General features: G+C 37.3%; 2 protein-coding genes across 7 annotated transcripts in view; one reads left to right on the top strand and one right to left on the bottom strand.

Moving 5' to 3' along the window:
• Positions 1 to 281: 281 nt before the first annotated feature.
• LOC139966260 (uncharacterized) lies at positions 282 to 14,791 on the top strand. Of its 4 annotated transcripts, XM_071969112.1 has the most exons (6): positions 283 to 644; positions 4,422 to 4,558; positions 6,816 to 6,890; positions 8,112 to 8,182; positions 12,471 to 12,532; positions 14,678 to 14,791. In XM_071969112.1, exons 1-5 carry the CDS (start codon positions 385 to 387, stop codon positions 12,525 to 12,527), a joined length of 600 nt encoding a protein of 199 aa, XP_071825213.1. In that variant the 5' UTR covers positions 283 to 384; the 3' UTR covers positions 12,528 to 12,532; positions 14,678 to 14,791. The 4 variants fall into 4 exon arrangements, with proteins under 4 accessions (XP_071825215.1, XP_071825214.1, XP_071825213.1 ...); XM_071969114.1 differs by lacking the exon at positions 8,112 to 8,182 and having other exon boundaries at positions 282 to 644; XM_071969110.1 differs by having other exon boundaries at positions 284 to 644; positions 12,471 to 14,791.
• The window catches only part of LOC139966259 (uncharacterized), a 42,651-nt gene continuing 33,680 nt past the window's right edge, over positions 13,084 to 22,054 (bottom strand). The window contains exons 14-15 of one of the 3 annotated variants that reach the window (XR_011792521.1): positions 13,342 to 21,826; positions 13,084 to 13,296 (exon numbers count right to left, since the gene is read on the bottom strand). Coding sequence is in view for 1 of the 3 variants with exons in the window: in XM_071969109.1 (XP_071825210.1) it covers positions 21,719 to 21,826 (108 nt within the window). In the remaining 2 variants the exon portion in view is untranslated. Of the gene's footprint in view, positions 21,827 to 22,054 lie in introns of all 3 variants that reach the window. The other 2 variants (XR_011792520.1, XM_071969109.1) reach the window with 2 other exon arrangements.

Raw genomic sequence — 22,054 nt, 5'->3', positions numbered from 1 at the left:
GCATCACCATTCCCCTCGAAAGGGAACAGATACTACACATGATCTGACTTGGCTTCTCGGTCTTTTGGCATCGTCACTAAGGTGTAGTAGCACCTTCTGTTTAGAGCATAGCACCTCCTGCTTAGGGTAGTAGCACCTCCTGTTAAGGTTGGTAGCATCTCCTGTTTGGGGTAGTATAGCACCGCCTGTTTAGTAGCAACGCCAACGTTTGCTCCTTTTGGCATCAATAAATTTTGGCTGGATTGGCGTTCCATACTTTTGTGGCGCTGATTTTATATAGCGCCAAAATTTAGAGGTTCACAGCATGCATGCAATCTAATTACTAACTAGCCTAGTATCCAGGCACCAGCAATTCTCGAGTGAAACATTGTCTTTGTGAATGTAATGTTTGCATATCATTCAAAGTTCGCAACCTTTTCCAAAAATAGTTCCAAGTTTGTGTACTTGCATTGTATGATGCCAAACAGTCTCACATATTCTCCACCGTCGAAGCGCATTCGATATAACATGCCAGGAGAATCGCATTTACACACGACAATGCCTGTGCCTACGAACAAATCGGTCTTGCAGATCGCAAAATTGACCCAGGATGCAATCATCCCAACGAGGGGATCTGCACAATCCGCGGGTCTAGATTTGTACAGGTGATTTAAGCTTATATTTTCTCTCCATTAGTCCTTTATCCCATTTCCAGACTGGCCTAAGCGTAGCCGTGGTCACATGCATAGGCTAGGTAGATATAGAATGTCAGTGGGCTTGGCCTAAACTTCTGATAAGTTAGTACTAGCCTACTGTAGGCTAGGTCAAGTAGGCCTAGTACTAAATAGTACTTAGTAGTGGCACTAGGCCTAGACGTTTTCAAACTTTGTAGGCTAAGATGCAAGGATTTTTTTTCTTCTAGCAATTGCTGTAAATATTTATACTACACACCACAATTTCGATTTGAGCTAATTGAACTATAAGTGGGTCGTTTCGTGTCAAATCATGGATGGCTGTTGCTGGACCCTCTACAATGTACAAAAAACATCCTTCTTGCATGATAAGAGCACCATGAAATATGTATATTCTAAAAAAAATGGTTGCATTGCTTCATGGAAAATAAAAGAAAATAGGCATTTAAAGCATTGTCTTGTGGAATTAGGCCAAGGCCTAGCCTAGGTCAATTTAAAATAATGCCAAAATATTCAATTTGGGTAAATAGACAATGCTTTTATAGCCTATTTTTATAATTTCCACTCTATGGGAAAGATTCTGTAGGCTTCTGTAATGGAAAGGTACTAGGATGTTTAATTGCTAAGAAATCAGACCTCAAAAATCAAGAAAAAGTCACGGTGGCGGCAAATTGTGGAATTTCAAAGGGTCATTTATCGTCCAATTTTGAAGCAATGCCACTGAAATTTTCAGGATATGCTCATTTCATGATGTTCCAAGCATGCAATAATTTGGTAACTTTTAAAAGAGGTTGAACTAGTACATATTACATACTCCAAAATTTGATGATTTGATATGGAATGACCAAATTTCTTGTGTCTATTCTGTAATTGTAGGCCTATCATTAGACCTTGATACCTTTCTTCTGTTTCTTTCTGGGACTCTGATGAGGGAGAAAGGGAGGGGGTGGGGGGTGGGTGTGGGCTGACCTGTGGGGCTACAATCTTGGGGCAACGTGGTTGATGTTAATACAGGATAATACATCAATTATTTCAGGTTCCAATATTAGCCATTTGGTGGAAAATGCTTGAAAAGCATAATCAAGTTTCTACTGGCATTTTCCTAAATTGCAAGTATATCAGTAACTTCTAGTTACAGTAATATGCTGCTCATGCTACTGTACAGTAGGTACAGAAATCAGATTTTTTTTCTGACAGATAATTATTACCTAACTTCCAAGGGGGGCTATGTTCTTAAATAATGTCTGCTGACAGAATACTGCAAGTTCCATTTTTTTTTTAAATTAATAGCAAACTGAGATCCACAGGCATTTAGTTAATAAATCACCAGCTAAAGCAAACCCAATAAATACAAATTCTATAATTGGGTGGAAGTGAGATTTCTGAATTGTATCTTGAATGTTATCTTGTTGTTAGTGCAAGAATTTATTAAGAATAAACTTCCAGACAGAACTAGATACAATTGTGAAATATTTCTTTAAAAAAAGTATGGTCGATTTTGAGTTTGAAATATTTTGTTTTAAGACTTCAAATTGTCTGATAATGTAAATAGCTCTATTTCTGTTTCTTCTTCTCTCCCATCCTAGTGGTTATGTAATAGGTATGCCTATACTCTTCCACAACCTGTGCTCATATTCCCCTGTATATTTAGTAGTGAGCCAGTGGCAACAGTACTTTCTTTGTTCTGCCAAAGTTGCTGGTTGCAATAAACATCTTCTCTTCTTACTTTCTTTTCTTAGATAAGGGATGCCTTGTCTTAGTTGTTTCAGTTTTAGTGTAAGCATTTGTATGCAGATTAGTCTGTGTAATTAGCTCTGATTGGTTCTGAGTGTTACTCTTGGTATCTAGGGTGTGTATAGCCAATCAGAGGTGTTAAGAGGGTCACATGTTGTTACCCTGTGGTTTAGGTGCTTCCTCCAAGGTGTCTTAGGAGAGAGAGGCAGTTTGGTTGTCAGCCAGTCAACAGGGCATGTGTATATATTAGCCTCGCTTTACATAATAATGTAGTCTGTACACTACAGTATACATATAAATTATTAATAAGTTGTCTACAGGATCTTGTGCTAAAAGAATTTATCTACATTCATATGACTTTTGCTGTCCAAGGAATTAATTGTCTATAATTGATTTGCTGTACGTTTGTAAACATTATTTCATCGTTTTAATGGATTATATGGAACTGAGAGCTGTGTCCTGCTAGTTGCCATTTTGTATTTACTTATCTTTTACTGGGACTTCACCTACTCTTTAACCTATCTTTTACCGGGACTTCACCTACTCTTTTACCTGGACGTCACCTAGTCTTCTACCTACTGTATCTTGTACCTGGACTTAACCTACTCTCCTTGGGAAGAACATTTCTTTGAACATATATATTATTTATTGGAGTATATTCGTGGAACTCTCACCCATATATATTTTATTGGAGTATTCCTGGAACTCTCACTCATATCTATTTTCACTGGAGTATATTCACAGAACTCTTACTACTCACCTTCTATTTCGTAATTTCCTGTTATCGGACATTCATCATTTATTAAACCTTTCATCACCGTGCCTACCAGTCAACTACATTGCTGTGCCGTGCTGCTGGACTATACAGACCCGCCCGCCAGATAAGCTTTATCTCTTTTTTTTTATTAATTTGCACATACATGTATTAGTCTTGTGGCCACTTGACACACCTAGTTGTTTATATCAATATCTCTAGTTTTCATTGTTGATACAAGTGTAATTGTGTAACACTAAAGAGTACTTTACCAAGATTCTTTATGTTGCATACTTTCATGTGTGTGACCGAGCAAATATAGCTACTTATATACCTAACAGCCAGTCTTATTCTTGTTTTTAGCCTGTTGTATTTGTAATACAGTGGTCAGTTGTCCCCACACATCGTGACCACTAGGGGGATTCCCAATAATCCTGTTGGACAGCTAGCTGCTGTCAAGAACCTTGTATCCCGCAACTCTTACAATAATATGACAAGTTTTTTTTCCAAATGAAACTGTATAATTTTCCTAGAAGTAAGAATTATACAGTTTCTTTGTGAAAGGATATCACAGACGTGTGCTTATTTTTCTAAACTGCCGGTAGAAATAAAAAACTAAATCTTCTATGTCTTCTATCCATGATAGAGTACTTCATGAAATCAAGGTCAACTGTCTTACACAAAATACAAACTTAACGTTCTTTAGCTTCTTTTACTTAGTTACTACCTTTTTTGTTGTGGAAATTGATCACAGGCTGCTTCAATTCAATTCCAGTTTAGTTCTCACATGTGCACAAAAGTTAACACACAGTATGCAAACAGATGCAAATCATTGTCAGAAATAGAAAACAGAGAATAAACATTTCTCTACAGAAATAGCAGAACTGGTACTTATGATGGTAGTCTACACGATTAAAATTAAAGAGGAGGAACTCCATGTGTCTGGTATAGAAATATAAGTATAAAGTACATGTATATGATGGATACTAGAAAAAAACAAAGGTTTGTTTTATCAACCTACTGACCACAAGAAACAAAATGGAAGGAAATCAAGAAATAAATGATCTGATGATTTTCAACATATTTTCACAAATGAACATTTCCTGCTTCTGTAAGAGTGAGGTTACTGGGTGGTTTTCAAAAGAGCTCCAGAGTCCTGTGGAAGATTTTCCACAGTCTTCTGTCTGAGTTTCAAATTTATGCACTTCAAACTGGAGTTTCTTGTAAAATATACTTTATTTATTGGTTTTTTCCTCCTTCAGCTCTGAGGAAGCATGGATCCCTGCTTTGGGAAAATTCCTCGTAAAGACAGGCTTATCAATTGCTCTTCCAGATGGATGTTATGGGAGGGTTGCTCCAAGATCAGGGCTATCGTCAAAACACTTCGTCGATGTTGGTGGTATGTATATTTTAGCCATGTGATAATCCAAGAAAATAGAAAAATTGATTGTAAGTTAATTGTAAGTTATTCAGCTTTTCAAGTTATTCACCTTTAAAATATGCTGAATGTCTGGAATGGTCCTAGGAGGCCACAGACACGTTGACATCCGCTCCTGAGAGCCGACCCATTGTTTTAGAAATTCTAAGAACTCAAGTAAAACATTTTTTTAATTTTTATCTTTATTTAAACAACAGAGAACCCTTGGATAACACTAAGCACTATTTTGCCTTGACAAATTTGTAATACTGTATATTGAATGTTGTATGTTGTTAATATGTTTCCAAGTTGAGTTTTGTGTTGCATCTGAGGAGCTGTCCACCTCCTGGTGTGTCGATTTTAGAATAAATTGTCCAGTCACTTAAATTGATGAGAAACTCATAGTTTAATTGGGTCATTTCTCAAAACATTAAAATTGGAATAGAAAATGTATACAACCTGGACAAAATTAATTTTGTACCTTTAAGTCATCCTTTATATATTTGTGACCCTTGACGATGGCAGAAGGATCTATACTGTATGTCGATTTGAAACCACAGTATATACTTCAGAAATATTTCCTACTGGCAAGGAATCTTTAAGCCTTTTGGCATTCTGGTTTTTAATTTGGTAATTTCAACAAAACTTGTTGTTGTGGTTGGTATACGATAATAATAATTCATACAATAAAGTGTCTTGATGACAGTGTCTTGTTTTGATGACAATTAAACTTGAACTCTAAGGAATCATTAATTAATTGTTACATTCTTAATTATGTGGTGGAGAAATCTAGCTCGGTGACATAGTCCAGACAGTGGTTCTCAAACATTGTTTTAGTCGACCGCCCCCTTCGACCGTCTTGAACTGTCGCAATGCCCCCCTACCCCCTCCCCTAGACTTAGCAATCAGTGACCAGCTCAGGGAATACCCCAAATAACAGGCTAAAATGGTGGCGCTATGCGCTTATAAGTTACAAGAGATGTCTCTGCTACAATATAATCCAAATGCAAAAGAAATTGGACCTAGGGTGGAGTTAGGATGGTTATTATATGGGTCACAAATTTTATTTTTTGTTCCCAGACCCCCTTGGATGCCTTATTGTGCCCTAAATTGCAGCAGTGATGTGTCGTAATCGCCAGGGACCCCCAAAATCAGTGCCAACGCCCCCTACTCCCCGTGTACCCTGTAGCACCCCCCTGAGACTTCCCAACGCCCCCCAGGGGACGGCAGGGACCATTTTGAGAACCATTGATCTAGAATAAGACATTTGAAATCTTCTTTTAAGTAAGTACTGTAATTTTCTGAAGGTTTGTCAAGCTCATCAGAAATTGAGAACCAATGGTCAAAGCATATTTGTCATCATTCCTCGTGTGTTATTAAACTGTATTGCAATTCATAATTGACCTAAAGACTATATTAAAGAGAGTCGAGAAAAGCTGCTGGTGCAAATTAAACCTACTGTAATTCAGAATAATTTATATGGTATGGCATAGCAAAATACGATGTACACAATGGGTATATTGCACAAAATTTAAAGATGTACAAAGATACACCCTCCCACACCCACCCATTGTACATTAGAGAACCAACAATATTTGTAGTGTGGTCAGGAGGAATAGAGGTAAGATCCTGGACCTCATGGTACCGTTTATTATTCCCTGCATATTAATGTGATCACTTTGTACGGCTCAATTTCTAAGTTCATTAGCAAGGGAATATTAATTAAGTATTCAAACTTTGTCTCGCAGAACTTTGTGAATGCTCTGCATTTTGTCCCTTTTGTTCCTGTGTAACAAAAAAAACCTGCTAGATTATACATCTTGGCACTTGTGTATATCATTGTGACCATTTTGCATAGCAATGATAGCATATTGCGATGTGATACTGGATAAATTATTTCCTACGTAATTAGTATCCCTCGTTTGGTTATGTGGTTTTATTGAGCACCATTATTTTTCAATGAAAGCTTCTACGGTACTTTCTACTATGTAGTCAATTGTTCACTTTAAATTACAAACACTGATCATTGTGTTTCCTGTGCAGTAAGCAAACTATCTTAAACAATGGTAAATGGATTAAACCAAGTATTCCTGTGATTTAACTGTACTACTGCAAATATGCTAGAAGATTCAAAATGGTTACTTGGTTACATTACAAATACAGTTTTTGTTAAATCATATATTCCATAATTTCTTGCTGAAATCATGTAAATAGTCTCCATTCTGACCTTCTCTGACAGCCGGTGTTATCGATCAAGACTACAGAGGGGAAGTTAAAGTTCTCCTCTTTAACTTTAATCGTGTAGACTACCACGGTAAGTACCAGTTCTGCTATTTCTGTAGAGAAATGTTCGTTCTGTGTTTTCTATCATTTCTGATCATGAGTTGCATGTTTTTCATGTTTAATTTTCCTCCACGATACTGTAAGTACACTTGGATAGAAACTACTATACAATGTACATATAAGATTGTCGCATAATGTCGCAAAAGTTTTGAAATCACGAGAAATCCCTGTGAACAAAACATCAGCAAGCCTAGACTTATTATAGTTTCTCTCAAGTTGTCTTTAAGAAATTACCTGAAATTTCTTCTCCTTGTCCCAAAAGCTTCAATTAACTGGTTAAAATTAAGTTCCAAAACTAAGGATGGCTAGTGACTAGCCATATTTGGACAGGTGGAGTTATTTAAAATCTTAAAAATAAGTAAGTATAATCTTACAATCATTTTTTGTAACCCCTTTGCAGGCCTCCGGGCAAGGGACTCTTATACAGTATACAGTTTTAACCTTTAAAAGTGAACCAGTTTTGTGTGTGGGAATTGGTGAATAGATATATTCCACTTTGGGCTTATCTTGAGGGTATAGCTGGAGTAGTGCTACAGGTGTGTACTGAAGCCTGGCAGGTGGGGTCATGGGGGTCAAGTGAGATGAGGGTTTTGTCTAGCCATGGGTTAGAGGTTGGAATTACTGGGGAAGTAAGTACAGTAGAAATAGGCAATCTTTTATTTTGGAGATTTTAGGGTGTGACTAGCAGTAGTAAAGAGACCTTCACAGAGGAAGGAATTAATCAATAAAAGCTAATACAGAGAGCAAGAGAAAATTTTCCTGTCTATTTTTTTATTGTCATTCTCGGCCTCGAGAACAATATTCTTAAATATACAACTCAGGTTAGGCTTTTACAGTTGATCAATAGGAGCGATTCTCTATGGCTTCAATTTGCCTTATTCAGTATGTACACTAACTGATATGTTGTAAAACATGTAGGTTGCTTTCTGAACAGTAGATTCGGAAATTTTGGTGGTATCCCAAATGTGGGAATTATGGGGTAAACTGCTTAAGGTTGACTGATTTTGTAGGTTGAGGTTCCGCTGATAAGATCAGTGCATTGAATGTACAAAGTGAGTCAATTATTCAAATATTTATGTAGCCATGCAAGACCTGTTTGATTTATTCAGTGTTGTCAAGCAATCAAACATTATCGTGCTATCCATCACAAACTTCAAATAAATAATGAAACAACGTCCTGTTTCTCATACAGTTAAGAAAGGCGATAGAATTGCACAGTTGATATGCGAGAAAATCTCCATTCCAGAGATCAAAGAAGTTGAGGTAAGAATCATTAGGAGAATAAAAACCCTCAAACCTTATCACCACCTCCACCAGCACAACCCCTAGAGTATTTTATAAAACCAGTAATGTTACAATGGAAGCATTGTCTCATCTAGGTTAAGAAAAAGTGTACATACACTAATAACCAATTTTCTGCATAATGCCATTTTAAAGTCATGGAAATGTTGTGACCAGGAACCTAGCCATTCGGGATGTTTGCATATTGCAATATCCTGGCGAATTTGATTAGTTTTTTTGTTAAAACGTTGAATCTTGAGTTGATATTCGAATTAATCTGCTATCAATGACCTCTGACCTCCAGGGTTGGTACTCCTCTGCTAATATTGACAGTGTCAATAGAATTAATGATTACAATACAGCAGATCTGCAGATATCCAGTACTTTGCCCTTAAATTTGTGCTGCCTTGCATAAATGATATATGGTACTACAGCAACCCTCACTTAGGTAGGGTGTTACTAAAACGAATGACAATTGCGTTACACATAACGAATGACAATATGTTTTACACACTAAAAAATTGCGTTGACTAAAACGAATGACAGTAATGACAGCACAGACATCTCCACTCAACACTGTCCTTTGTTGTCATTCGTTGTCATACGCTGTCATTCGCTGTCATTCGCAAATGATAATTAACCCTGTACAAAGTCAATTGTCATTCGGTCATTCGCTGTCATTCGTTTTAGTTTGTCCCCTTAGGTAGTCCACCAAGGTTACCTTCAGTGTTATAGAGCAAAACAAATTCTCTCGATATTCAACATGTGTGCAAACTGCAGGCTACTGTATCTACACTCATGTCAGGGCATATTTTAACAGTAATCCAATAGTCCAAGTCTGTTTGGACATCCAAAATCAGCTTCGGTTGGTCCGTCTGTTAGACAACTAGTCACTTACTGTACAACAATCCCAGATTAAATTGTAACCGAATACCTCCCAAATAGGTAATAGGTCAAATGATAAACTGGCTTTACCCCCTGTCACTTTGGTGATAACTGAAATAGAACAAAACTAACCACAGTGGCAGGCCTTTGATCCAACCACAGGGGAGCATCACTGGTGCAAAGCTTATGTTCTAAAACCTACAGTGCACATCTTGGTCATTATTGTTTTTTTTGTTGGGGGGGGGGGGAGTTTGCTACATTTTGATTTTAGAACAACCAAATTTACTGCTCTGAACTTCTGACAGCCAAAAGGTTAGACCTGGCTGTGCGAGGGACAACCAAAAAAAAAAAAAAGTCCATACAAACTTTCCCTGCATGGAAATTGTTTCATATGTTTGTAAGCCTATCATAATAGGTAACATTTAGTCTTGAACATAGCCCATGTTGTGGACTATATACTTGACAATGTAGAAAATTTTTGCCCTCATGAAAGCAAGTTACATTGTCAACCCTGAGACTATCCCATAAATGATCTGCATTTTTCACCCAACCAGAAATAACTACAATTGAACAACCAACTTACTGTAGTATGTCAGTTTCGCACGGTGTCATGCTGTCGCATGGAACTGGTTTTGACCTTTTCATTGAGAAGTGGGCCAACAACCCTATTATTATACAAATAATGTTTGAACTTGGAAGTAAAAGATGGAGCAAAGTTCATGATTAATCTGGGTAACAATGGAATAGTCTGCACAGACATTTACCAGCAAGAGTAGTAACTGTACTTTCTGACTAGGGCACAATAGAGAAGAAGTTATTGAGATTGTCTGATATATTGCTGACTTGCTGGATAGATGACTTCACTTAGTATCTTCTCATATAAAGAAAAATGTTATTACTTGTACAGTATCCTGTGGGGTGATTTATGTAGCAGCCAGCTTAGAAACTTTGATTTGAATTTACCTGGATTGAGATTGAGGCTGTTCCCATAAAACATACACATTAATTGTGACAGAAGACTCGGGGGGGGGGGGGGGGGTGTTGGTGGGTGGCAGAATTGTTAAGATGTTAGTGCATCCCTCAACCTCTTGAAAGAATTAGGATGATTGGCTTGTGGTTCTGCAGCCCTCTCAACTTTGTACTGACAGTATTACAATGGAAGTAAACATCCTGGGACTTCCTTTCTTCCTGTCATTGTATCATGTGATGCAAAGTGACCTATTTTTAAACTGTTCACCGTGGTGTATGTCTATCCACTCCATTATTATTATTATTACACAAAATTTATATAGCGCCTTATTCAATTAAAAAATTGCTCTAAAGCGCTTTACAACAAAAGATAAAAATTTGTTAAAAGTATAACAGTTAAAAAGGTTATAAAAGATAAGATTGTATAGAAAAATAAATGATAGAAATGTAAAAAAATAATAAGAAAAATTATGACTAAAATACAATAATAACACCTGAATTAAGTATGTACAGCAAGTATAATAATAAGTACATTAATCTGTGTTGGCAGCTCTGAAAAACAGTGTTTTAAGTAATTTCTTGAATTGCGTTAAGTCTATATTAATATTGCATACAGTATGTCCTGGGGTAAGTTATTCCATAATGTGGCAGCAGTATAATCAAAACGTTTAAATTCATATGTTGATGATCGGGTAGAAGGCACACTAAGTAAATTTTTATTCATTGAGCGTAAGGATCTAGGCGGAATATAAGGTATGGTCTCATTGGTGATGTAACTAGGGGTCAAGTGATTAAGAGCCTTAAAGGTAAGTAAAAAATTTTAAATTTTGATCTAAATCGTATAGGTAACCAATGTAGTTCATACAGTACAGGAGATATATGGTTGCGACGAGGAGTTCTAGATATAAGGCGAGCTGTACAATTTTGTGTGCGTTGTAGGCGGTTTGTTAGAGACTGATATACCAAATAGTAAAGAATTGCAATAATCGAAGCGAGAGGTAACGAGGGATTGAACCAGTATTTTACATGCATCAGTTGAAATGAAATCTCTTATTCTACCTATATTACAAATATGGAAATAGCAAGACTTGATAATATGATTAACTTGGGTCTCCATGGTAAGATGAGAGTCAAAGTAAACTCCTAAATTCTTAACAATAGATGCAGAATAAATGGTATTGGTCCCAACTGTTTTGTGCGGAGTTACATCGTCTTTCAATTGGGTTTTAGGTGAAAAAATAATAAGTTCCGTTTTAACATCATTTAACATAAGTTTGTTTTTCCTCAACCACATCCCAACATTGTTTACACATGATGATGGTCTTGTGGTTCAGCAGCCCTCTCAACTTTGTACTGACAGTATTACAATGGAAGTAAACATCCTGGGATTTCCTTTCTTCCTGTCATTTTATCATGTGATGCAAAGTGATCTATTTTTAAACTGTTCACCGTGGTGTATGTCTATCCACTCCATGTGATCTCAACCGATCAATCAGTGGGACCTTTGATACACCTCTTCATCTCGCGGAGCCAAATGGGATGGCGGTCATGGGTCGTTTTTCGTTTTCTCTCAAATCCTAAACAGTCAGGGTCAACCATGACTCAAAGGGGTACACCGGAAGATCTACAGCCGAAATAGCGAAAAAAATTATGATAGTAAATGCACAAACCACCTAATACCAAATCAAGTTGAACAATCTTGTGGAACAGCTTGCAAATTGCCAAAGTATGCTGTTACAGTACACTCCCAAAGTTGCTCTTACACACTTTCTTCTCTCTACTCACGATCTCCACAGCTACAGTACTAGCAAGTCCATGGTTTTCCTCCCTTTAATCACATCCGGCCACATGGATATCGCATGGGCAGAGTGCAGTACGCTAAAAAGTTAGATTCTTGGAATATTGTTAGGAACAATGAAAGCAGATTTTTAGTTTGGTCTGAAATCTTTCCAAACATATCAGTACTGTTTTAAGTAAGATTGCAATAAACTTTATAAAACTAATCCATTCTCTTTTTCATTTAACTCAATGTAATTTGAGGTCACAAGTAATCGTGAATGTACCATGAATTTGATTCGATCCTCATAATTTTGTTGGCCACATGTAATAGTAAATTTTTTTTTCTTTCAAAATTTTTGACTTTGTCTTTTGAAAGAATCTGCATCTTTTAAGAAAATCTAGGCTAAAAAGGAAAAGAAAGAAAGATGAAAAATATAAATGCTGCAAGCAAAACAGATCTGCTGATTGTCCTGTTAAAGTAAGCTGACTCAAATGTCGAGAATAGTGAATGATACATTTCACTGCAAAATGCTGTTGTCCGGGCTGCAATTATCCTGGTATCAGGGTGTTCTTTCAATTTTCTGGTATGGAAACTTTCAATTTCTAACCTTTCATGTTTTGTGTTTCAATTTTAAAGGAACTTTCCGAGACTGACAGGGGTGCCGGAGGATTTGGATCGACTGGGACAAACTGAAGGAGGTAAAAAAAATGTGGCTTCCAAAATATGTGACTGGAATAGGAGAGAGGGGAGAGAGAGGGGGAAGGGGGGGGGGTGGAGGAGAGGGGCTACGTTTATTAGTAGTTTTCAAGGGTGAACTTGGCTTTTCCATGTTCTTGTGACATTATTTTGTTACTTAATTTACTGTACTGTTTGAAAGTACTGTTTAGACAGGTTACCCCATCCACCCGGTCCCCATTCCTCTCTCCCCAAGGATTAATGCCATGTCCCCTCTATGTACATAAAATATGATTACATCATATGACAAATGCTTGGAACTCCAGAAGAAGCTCAGCCAAGCAGCTGCCATGGTGTGCTGATGTAGTGCCAATATGGGAGGGCTGATTTAGTGCCACTATGGGAGGGCTGATGTAGTGCCAATATGGGAGGGCTGATTTAGTGCCAATATGGGAGGGCTGATTTAGTGCCCATAGGGAAGGCTGATTTAGTGCCACCAGGGGAGGGCTGATTTAGTGCCACTAGGGGAGGGCTGGAGAATGAAAGTTGTTGGAAACCTGTTGCTTCACTTTAATTTTCCTTGGCTTTTTTAGTGAAAGAGAAAATTATATTTTTGAAAAAATAGGGTGTTGTGCTAGGCACATGATTGAACATGCTAAGAATATGTTAGCTGTGGGCCGACTGAATATTAGCTATGATGTTGATGTTCTTGGTGTAGGGTATCTACTTTAATGCAGTTTACAGTATCCTCTGCCCCCATTCTTTAATTGATCAACTCTCGGGAGACCTGGTTCTCTGCCCCCATTCTTTAATTGATCAACTCTCGGGAGACCTGGTTAACCCATAGTGTTTTGTAAGAACCTGCACTTATTGTATGCTCAAATTATTAAGTTCTAAATCAGGATTCTTTTGTTACTATGTGGATGGTGATGGTGTTCCCTGGACTTTTGTACAGTTACAGTATGTTTCATGTAATGGAAGGTACAGTGTAGAAATATTAAGACTGTGACATTCTTGTATTGTGTGGTAAACATTCCAGTAGAGTGTGGTAAATAGGGTTATAAAAAACAAGGGCAAAATGCACAAAAATATATCTATGCAATGTATCATTCCTTTGACCTAGGCCATTGAAACTACAGTATACATTTAGTAACATATATGCATGCAAATATCTTTAGATGTTCTCGATTCCATAATATGCATATCAAAACATATGTGTGATCTGATGTCCCTGGTAAGTTAGGAACAATGTTTCTGAACAGATACTCAATTTTGCAGATGTTTTTTTTCAAAGATATCATGAATGTTTATACAACTTGATTTATCAAAGTAGCCAAGCAAATCTTATCCTCTCTCTTTTTAGTGGACCTTCCTTCCGGTAACTTACGCTCTTTGTTATACGTTTGTAATATTATTCTAAGTGTTCATTAAAAGCCAGATGTCTTGAAAATGCAATGGTTGTCTCAAAGGAAAAATGTTTATGCAATTTCTACATTTCTACATAGCATTACAAGATACTATTCTGAGTGTTCATTAAAAGCCATATGTCTTAAAAATGCAATGGTGGTCTCAAAGGAAAGGAAAATGTTAATGCAATTTCTACATAGCATCACAAGATATTGATAGTTGAACTTGTTAGGGGGTACCATAAGTGAACTTAAAGCAAACAGGTGTGATGCCATGGTTGCACAATGATAGCAAAATGCTGGTTGCTTCATTTTTGACCAATTTTGAAGTACCAAAGTGAATGTAAATTAAAAAAAAAAAAAAACAGTTTGCATAAACTGTACATGTACAAGAAAATGCATTTCAAAATTTCTCAGTGTGCATCTCTGACATCACACCTGTTTGCTTCAAGTTCACTGTGGGTACCAAACAAGCCAACTAATTGATTGAATCTTGAAAAAGATAAAGGTCATGTAAGAATGGAAGTTAAATTTCACCCAGAATTTGTGAACCTGAATAATAAAGACTTTTCATGCTGTAAATTACAGAATAGCATTTAGAGAGGACAGTCTTATTTGCAAGAAAAAAAGAGAAAAGAAAAAAAGAAGAATTGATCAAAACAGAAACTGTTTTCGTTTATACCACTATTTATTCTTTTTACAGCCATTAACAACATGTTTGAATTGATAAAAATGGCCACCATGTTTTTTTCTTCTTATTAGCTTTCCGAATCCAAAACATCATAAACAAAGGATAGGACTTGAAAGCCCTGGCCATTTATACTATACATGCAGTTTGTACTATGACAGATTTCAATAAACAGTGTGAACTTGAAAGCTTGCTATTGATCCTTACTTTATTAATCTTACCAGGCTTGTTTTTTGCTTGAATATAAGTATTCATACCAAACTTTGTACCACAGAGTGCAACATTCCATATCACAAAACACTGCCCACCCCACATGCTGGCTTTTACATATACTTACTTATACACAATGATAAATGACTTGGGTGCTTCCCATGGGTGCTTCCCATGTGCATTTTCTTCAATGTTTATGACAAAATGACTGTCTTTTAAGTTGTAGATTGACTTCACAACCTCATGAGGGCTCTAAATGATATGCATTGCAGAGTCAGGTCAAAGCTTCTTCAATCTTTGACCTTTTTTTCCCCAGGGTTACTTTATTTAGAAACTCCTTGCTTTTCATATCTGAAATACCATGGTAACGTCCAACAGTGAAAATAGAGGCTGGGGAAAATTTCTACAGGGATATTTTGAGATAACCAGGGTTTTGACTATTTGACACAGCAATAAATTATTTAGGTTATTTATGAAGAATTGTCCCAAAAGAAAGGAATTACCTGCTGAAATGATTATGGTTGAAGCATAGTACCAGCTGTGCAGACCCAAAATGAAACACTTGTTGCTGGATGCCAGAACATGGATGCAAACAAGGCTATATATAGCAACATGGTATAGTAAATAAATTGACTGATAAACTGATTAACAAAATCACAAAGACCATGATGGTGAATCATTGTTGTGACAATCTACAGAAATATACAATTCAGGCTGCCTTGTATTATTGTAACAGATGTTTCTATGGAAACAAGCTGTCTGTGTTTTCATTGGTTCCAGTCAAACTGGCTGTGTTTTCATTGGTTGCAGTCAAGCTGGCTATGTTTTCATTATTTCCAATTTCCATCCAAGCAAATAATTAAAAGAGTACAATATATAACATTAGGTCTCTTGCATTTGTGTCATATCTAGACCAAAACACATGTTTAATATCTTCAGTAAGCTAAATGTTATGTTTGATTAGACATTTTCATGTTTTACAGTATACAACCGTCAGGTTCTCGACATATTCACAGCAGGTACCATTGCTTTATTCAATAATTTGCATGTTAAAATTTAAGTGTTAGTGTCATCAAGTATGCAGGCTAATTACAAACTGATTATATCTTTTGGAACTGTGACAACCTTCAAATCTGTTAATGGGATAGGTGTACAATTACAAGGTTGCTTTGATGACAGTAAAGGACATAGGTAACAAAGAATTTAAAGCACAGTAAAGACGCACAGAAACACAAGTGGCTCTATCTGTGATGTCATTTGACAACTTGCTCCTTTGAATGTCAAAATTATTCACCATTCAATGTTTTACTTCTATTTAATCATAAACAAAACCCCAAATAAAACCTATAAATCAAACATAACTGAAAATGTTATGTCAGGACGAAGTGCATTTTGTGAAAGACGATAAGAGTCCCTAAAAATTGTTTGCCTGCTGCGGTCAAGTACAGTTGACATAAATGTTCCCACAACAATGTATATCTGACAGATAGTAAATAAAGTCTCAATAAAAAAGAAAGATACCACAGACTGGCAAGTTATGTGTGCTGAGGGGGTATAGGAGTAAACATACCGTAATCTATTAAGTGTAGAATGTCATACACAATGTAGTGTAGAATGCTAAACACAATGTACACTGTAGAATGCAATACACAATGTACTCTGTAGAAAGCAATGTAGAATGCTATACACAATGTACAGTGTAGAAAGCAATACACAATGTACTCTGTAGAATACAATGTACACTGTAGAATGCTTTACACAATGTACATTGTAGAATACAATACACTATGTACGGTGTAGAATGCCATACACACTGTAGAATAGAGTGTAGAATGCAATACACAATGTACACTGTAGAATGCTATACACAGTGTAGAATGCTCCACACAATGTACAGTGTAGAATGCTACACACAATGTACAGTGTAAAATGCTATACACAATGTACAGTGTAGGATGCTATACACAATGTACAGTGTAGGATGCTATACACAATGTACAGTGTAGGATGCTATACACAATGTACAGTGGAGAATGCTATACACAATGTACAGTGTAGGATGCAATGTACAGTGTAGAATGTCGTACACTATATGTACATTCCCAAATCATATCTGCATATTTAGCTGGTATTACAAGAGCAGTCACTCCTGGATACTACAAATGAATGTTATAATCTAAGAGCATTTCTCCAGTAATACATTATGAATATTCAGTAACTTAATTACACAGACAGTTACATAACCAATTTTGGCAGTTTTACCAGAGAAATATCATATGCCTGAAGAGTTGAGCAAGATATTGAATTAATTAAACACTGGCTTGCATATGTTGCAACAACTGGTCACCATTACATAGTATTATTGTCCACCTTCCCCCAACCCTTGAAAAAAACGGCATGCTTATGAGGTATTATGGGGATTGTGAATGAAAATAATTACTTTTAGCATATACTTGCAAATGACATCATTTTAACACCCATGAATTATAACAATCACTATCGGAAATAATTAGTCCATGATATCTGACCAATAATCAACGCTAACAAATGCAAAATTTGTTCTGATAAAAACGATAAAAAAGAAGGATATCACCTGCAGGGATATTGCCATAAGTAATAAGAAAAAGTAAGAACAATCACTAAAAACAATATATTGCGATAATTTCCCTTTTCCAATACTTAACATCAAAGCTTGAAGCATTAACGTGACTACCGTGATTGAAATGTCCATGCATGCCCATCTACAATGAGAATGCAAGTTACTCCAACATGATTACATGTTTTCAAAACTTTATGAAAGCAAAGACCAACATGTATGCCATAAAGTTACTAACACTTACTTATTTATTCTGTGGGAATTCAGTTTTGAACCTTACTTCAGCTTTAGTAATACATAATGCAAACTTCTGGCTTTGGTCAAATTTGATTGTAACTGATGTCCAAACATTACCGCTACACGTAACCTGAAGGCAATCCTTAATCAGATGAGATTTTGCGGGTTCTACGTTACTTGCAACTTTCTTAAATACTTGAGTCTTGCCGATTGGGTTCTTCAAGCAGGTCAGTACTGTACTTTTAGACAAAGCAGGCCATGTTATATAAAAATTGCAAGACTTGAAATGAATAATATGGGTAATAATAAAATCACATCCTATATTTTACATGAATGGAGAAACCATTCATCACATAGTTCTTCTTACCCTACTTCCATTTCTGGAAAGGCTGTTTTGCATGTCACATATATATGTCAATGCAAAATGCATGACTGAAATGTCTTCTATTGCATATCTCTGATTAGATAGATACATCACATAATCATTGATGGATTTTGAAATCTCTGTTGTGTCAAACGGATACATCAACCATTCGAGGAGATCCAAGACCACACAGGCTACTTGTCATTAACCACTTTAAAGCTTTAGAAGAAACGCTGTAGGTTATATATTTCATTACGTTAGTACTTAGAAATTTGTTTAAAAAAAAATAAGAGGTATACTGGCTGGCTGTTTGTACAGTGGCAAAATGCATGTGTATATGTAAGCCTACATTTATATATATATAAAGCCAGTACAGAACAGTTTTTCTTATATGAAACCTAATTGGTTACCTTTGTTTCAAAACTCTTTTTTAGAAATACAGGACATTAATATATCCTGGGAAGATGTTAGAGACCAGTGTAGTGACTTGCATGGCTGTCTGGCCTAATGCCGAACATCTGGCCACATCCAGTGAGAGGGTCAGAGACCAGTGTAGTGACCTGCATGGCTGTCTGGCCTAATGCCTAACATCTGGCCACATCCAGTGAGAGGTTCAGAGACCAGTATAGTGACATGCATGGCTGTCTGGCCTAATGCCAAACATCTGGCCACTTCCAGTGAGAGGGTCAGAGACCAGTGTAGTGACTTGCATGGCTGTCTGGCCTTATGCCAAACATCTGGCCACTTCATGTGGGAGGGTCAGAGACCAGTGTAGTGACTTGCATGGCTGTCTGGCCTACTGTCGAACATCTGGCCACTTCCAGTGAGAGGGTCAGAGACCAGTGTAGTGACTTGCATGGCTGTCTGGCCTCATGCCAAACATCTGGCCACTTCCAGTGAGAGGGTCAGAGACCAGTGTAGTGACTTGCATGGCTGTCTGGCCTACTGTCGAACATCTGGCCACTTCCAGTGAGAGGGTCAGAGACCAGTGTAGTGACTTGCATGGCTGTCTGGCCTAATGGCGAACATCTGGCCACATCCAGTGAGAGGGTCAGAGACCAGTGTAGGGACCTGCATGGCTGTCTGGCCTAATGGCGAACATCTGGCCACATCCAGTGAGAGGGTCAGAGACCAGTGTAGTGACCTGCATGGCTGTCTGGTCTAATGGCGAACATCTGGCCACTGCCATTAAGAGGGTCAGATGATCTGGCCTAATACCAAACATCCTAACTTGCGATCTAAAGGAGATGACCTCCATATAAGATAGCAATTCCATGTCAACTGCACATTTACCTGTACAAGTTCCATACTAAGGCAACCTGTTGAATGCTTCACTGAAAATGGCAGACTTGTTTAAGGACTATTTTGTCTTTTAACATGACATAGGTTGGGGTTTCAAAATGTGCTTTTAGTTAAGCTGCACCCTTGGGGTACACTGAACTAAATTCATGCAATATTACATGCACTGCTGCATACCTAAAATCATATAAAAATGGAGAGGTCTCCTCTCACTTCCATTTTCCTTGATTTCATAAAACTCAAAAGTTCCAGGAGAGACATTGTAAATAATTTCATTCCTATGTTATATGCATTGGGAGAGTGTTCTAGCAATGAAGGAATAAACCACCACTAGACTGCAGTGCTTCTGGCATTGTACAATCGCTTTTGTTTGTACATTTAAAATGTGCAGCAATTCCTGTAAAATATGCTCCAAATGTTCAGAGTCAGTCACATACATATATGCCAACTATTTTTCCCTGATATTTATCATCTCGATTCTGTTCACCCACTGAGGGATTGATTTCTGCAAAACTAAGCCTTACGAGTGTCTGGGAACAACAAGTTCGAAGCAGTCACCTTGCACAGCTATGCAGCAATTTTAAAGGAGTTGACAGCCCTTGGTTTAACAACTTTTGGCAACATTTTAAAATCTCCCGAGCATTACTCAAAATAAAATTTCATCTGACTATTAAAAAGAGACATGTATATATCTAAATGCTCAACTGATCGGGACAACGTGTGACGAGTAATGACTATAGTCACTCATTCTCCAAGGTGAGAAGATTGAAACGATTTGTGACATTACTTCCCCTTCGAGATTGTACATCAACTCCAGTCACTGGCTCGGCTCAAGTTGGGGAAAATGAGTGGTAGTGACTCAACTCAACCTAAGAGTGAAGCGACTCGACCTCAGAGTAAAGCGACTCCACCTCAGATTAAAGTGACTTGACCTCAGAGTAAGGTGACTGGATTCCACCTCAGAGTAAAGTGACTCGATTCTACCTCAGAATAAAGTGACTCGACTCTACCTCAGAGAAAAGTGGCTCTACCTCAGAGTAAAGTGACTCTACCTCAGAGTAAAGTGACTTGACTCTATCTCAGAATAAAGTGACTCGACTCTACCTCCAAGTAAAGTGACTCAACTCTACCTCCGAGTAAAGTGACTCTACCTCAGAATAAAGTGACTCGACTCTACCTCAGAGTAAAGTGACTTGACTCTACCTCCGAGTAAAGTGACTCGACCTACGAGTAAAGTGACTTGACTCTACCTCCGAGTAAAATGACTCGACTCGACGTCCGAGTAAAGTGACTCGACTCTACCTCCGAGTAAAGTGACTCAACTCGACCTCCGAGTAAAGTGACTCGACTCTACCTCTAGAGTAAAGTGACTCAATCGACCTCACAGTAAATTCACTCGACTCGGCATCATGGTAAAGTGACTTGTTACATCTCACAGACTTGTTACAACTCACAGACTTGTAACAGGACTGGTCTAGGATCATTGTGTAACAAATGCTTTTGAAAAGTATCAATACTTAATCACACAAGCAGATTACTGTAACATACTATTGAGGAGCTAATGCTATGACTGTTCCTTTAGCCTAGGGTAACCAATTGATAAGACTTTTCAACAATACATGACAGTGCAAACCAAAGTGTAAAATCACTTTTTAACCCTGCGCTTATAAAATTAAAAAACTGACAAACTGAATATCAAATAACATTGCACTTTCAAGCTGATAGTAACGCTCAGTACCAGCCATGACCAAAATTTAAATTAAAAAAAAAAAGAAAAAAAAAACTGTTCTTGTCTGGAATCTTTCAAATAAAAGTTCTCACTATTACACAAGAATTTTTGATTGACCAATGTGAGCAGGAGCGAGAGACCAAAACCAGCTCGCTGACAGACTACATCCTGCGACCCGGGTTGTTTGAAATCTTTGGAAGAGTGTTGTCTAGCGACGATGGAAGCCTCTGCCCACAGCGGTTCAAATTCATGACACAAAAAGCTTCCACCCAAAGCACAAATAGTTTTCCAAACTGCTTCTTCAAAACAGACTTTTGTAATGAAAATTATTAGCGTAATTAGCAGCCTGCTCCACTTTGTTATCCTCCCACAAGAAAAGAGATATCAAGTTTAATGATTGTCCATTCATGCAGCTGCCACCAACAACGAATAGAGATTGCAGAACCTGTTCCAATAAAATGCCCAATGGGTTTTGCTCAGCCTTTGATTTATCTGACATCAGTCACAGACCGTTCCCCATGCTTCTAACAACAGGCTGCAGACTGTGCCAATAAAACTGCTATCAAACTAGCCCAAAGATAAGAAATATATCGACACAGTTTCAACTGGCGGTTTCTAACACAACAGACCAGCAGACGGTGTGACCACTTGCCCCGTGACGGGGGCGTTCGGGAGGGCCGTTACAAGATCGAACAACATCTGCAGTATCTGGGCCTCTGACGACCGTCCGTGTTGGGTGGAGTTGGAGGTGCAAAGTAAGCGTGGACGTTAACATTTGGGAGTTGTGCCTGTAATGAAACAAAATATTATTAGTGGTGTATTATCCTTTCATATAACTTTACTACTGTAGTCTTTGGTCTAAAAAATTTTATTTTTTATTTTAATTTTTTTAAATTATTTAAAAAAAAAAAAATTTTTTAATTTCTTTTATTTTTTGGTTTTATCTTCCAAAAGACATGTCTTAGTCGTCACAATATTATTCAGATATATGATGGACTGCAGAAGTAAATTAATTC

Source organism: Apostichopus japonicus, chromosome 4, assembly GCF_037975245.1.
Source record: "Apostichopus japonicus isolate 1M-3 chromosome 4, ASM3797524v1, whole genome shotgun sequence".
NCBI lineage: Eukaryota > Metazoa > Echinodermata > Holothuroidea > Aspidochirotida > Stichopodidae > Apostichopus > Apostichopus japonicus.
This window is presented reverse-complemented; position numbering and strand designations above follow the sequence as displayed.

Excerpts from the sequence above, each read along its gene's own strand:
- LOC139966260 (XM_071969112.1), top strand. The coding sequence starts at position 385 with ATGTTTGCATATCATTCAAAGTTCGCAACCTTTTCCAAAAATAGTTCC. Across the intron at positions 4,559-6,815 it reads ACACTTCGTCGATGTTGGTG|CCGGTGTTATCGATCAAGAC; the intron begins GTATGTATATTT and ends CTTCTCTGACAG. Across the intron at positions 8,183-12,470 it reads CAGAGATCAAAGAAGTTGAG|GAACTTTCCGAGACTGACAG; the intron begins GTAAGAATCATT and ends TCAATTTTAAAG.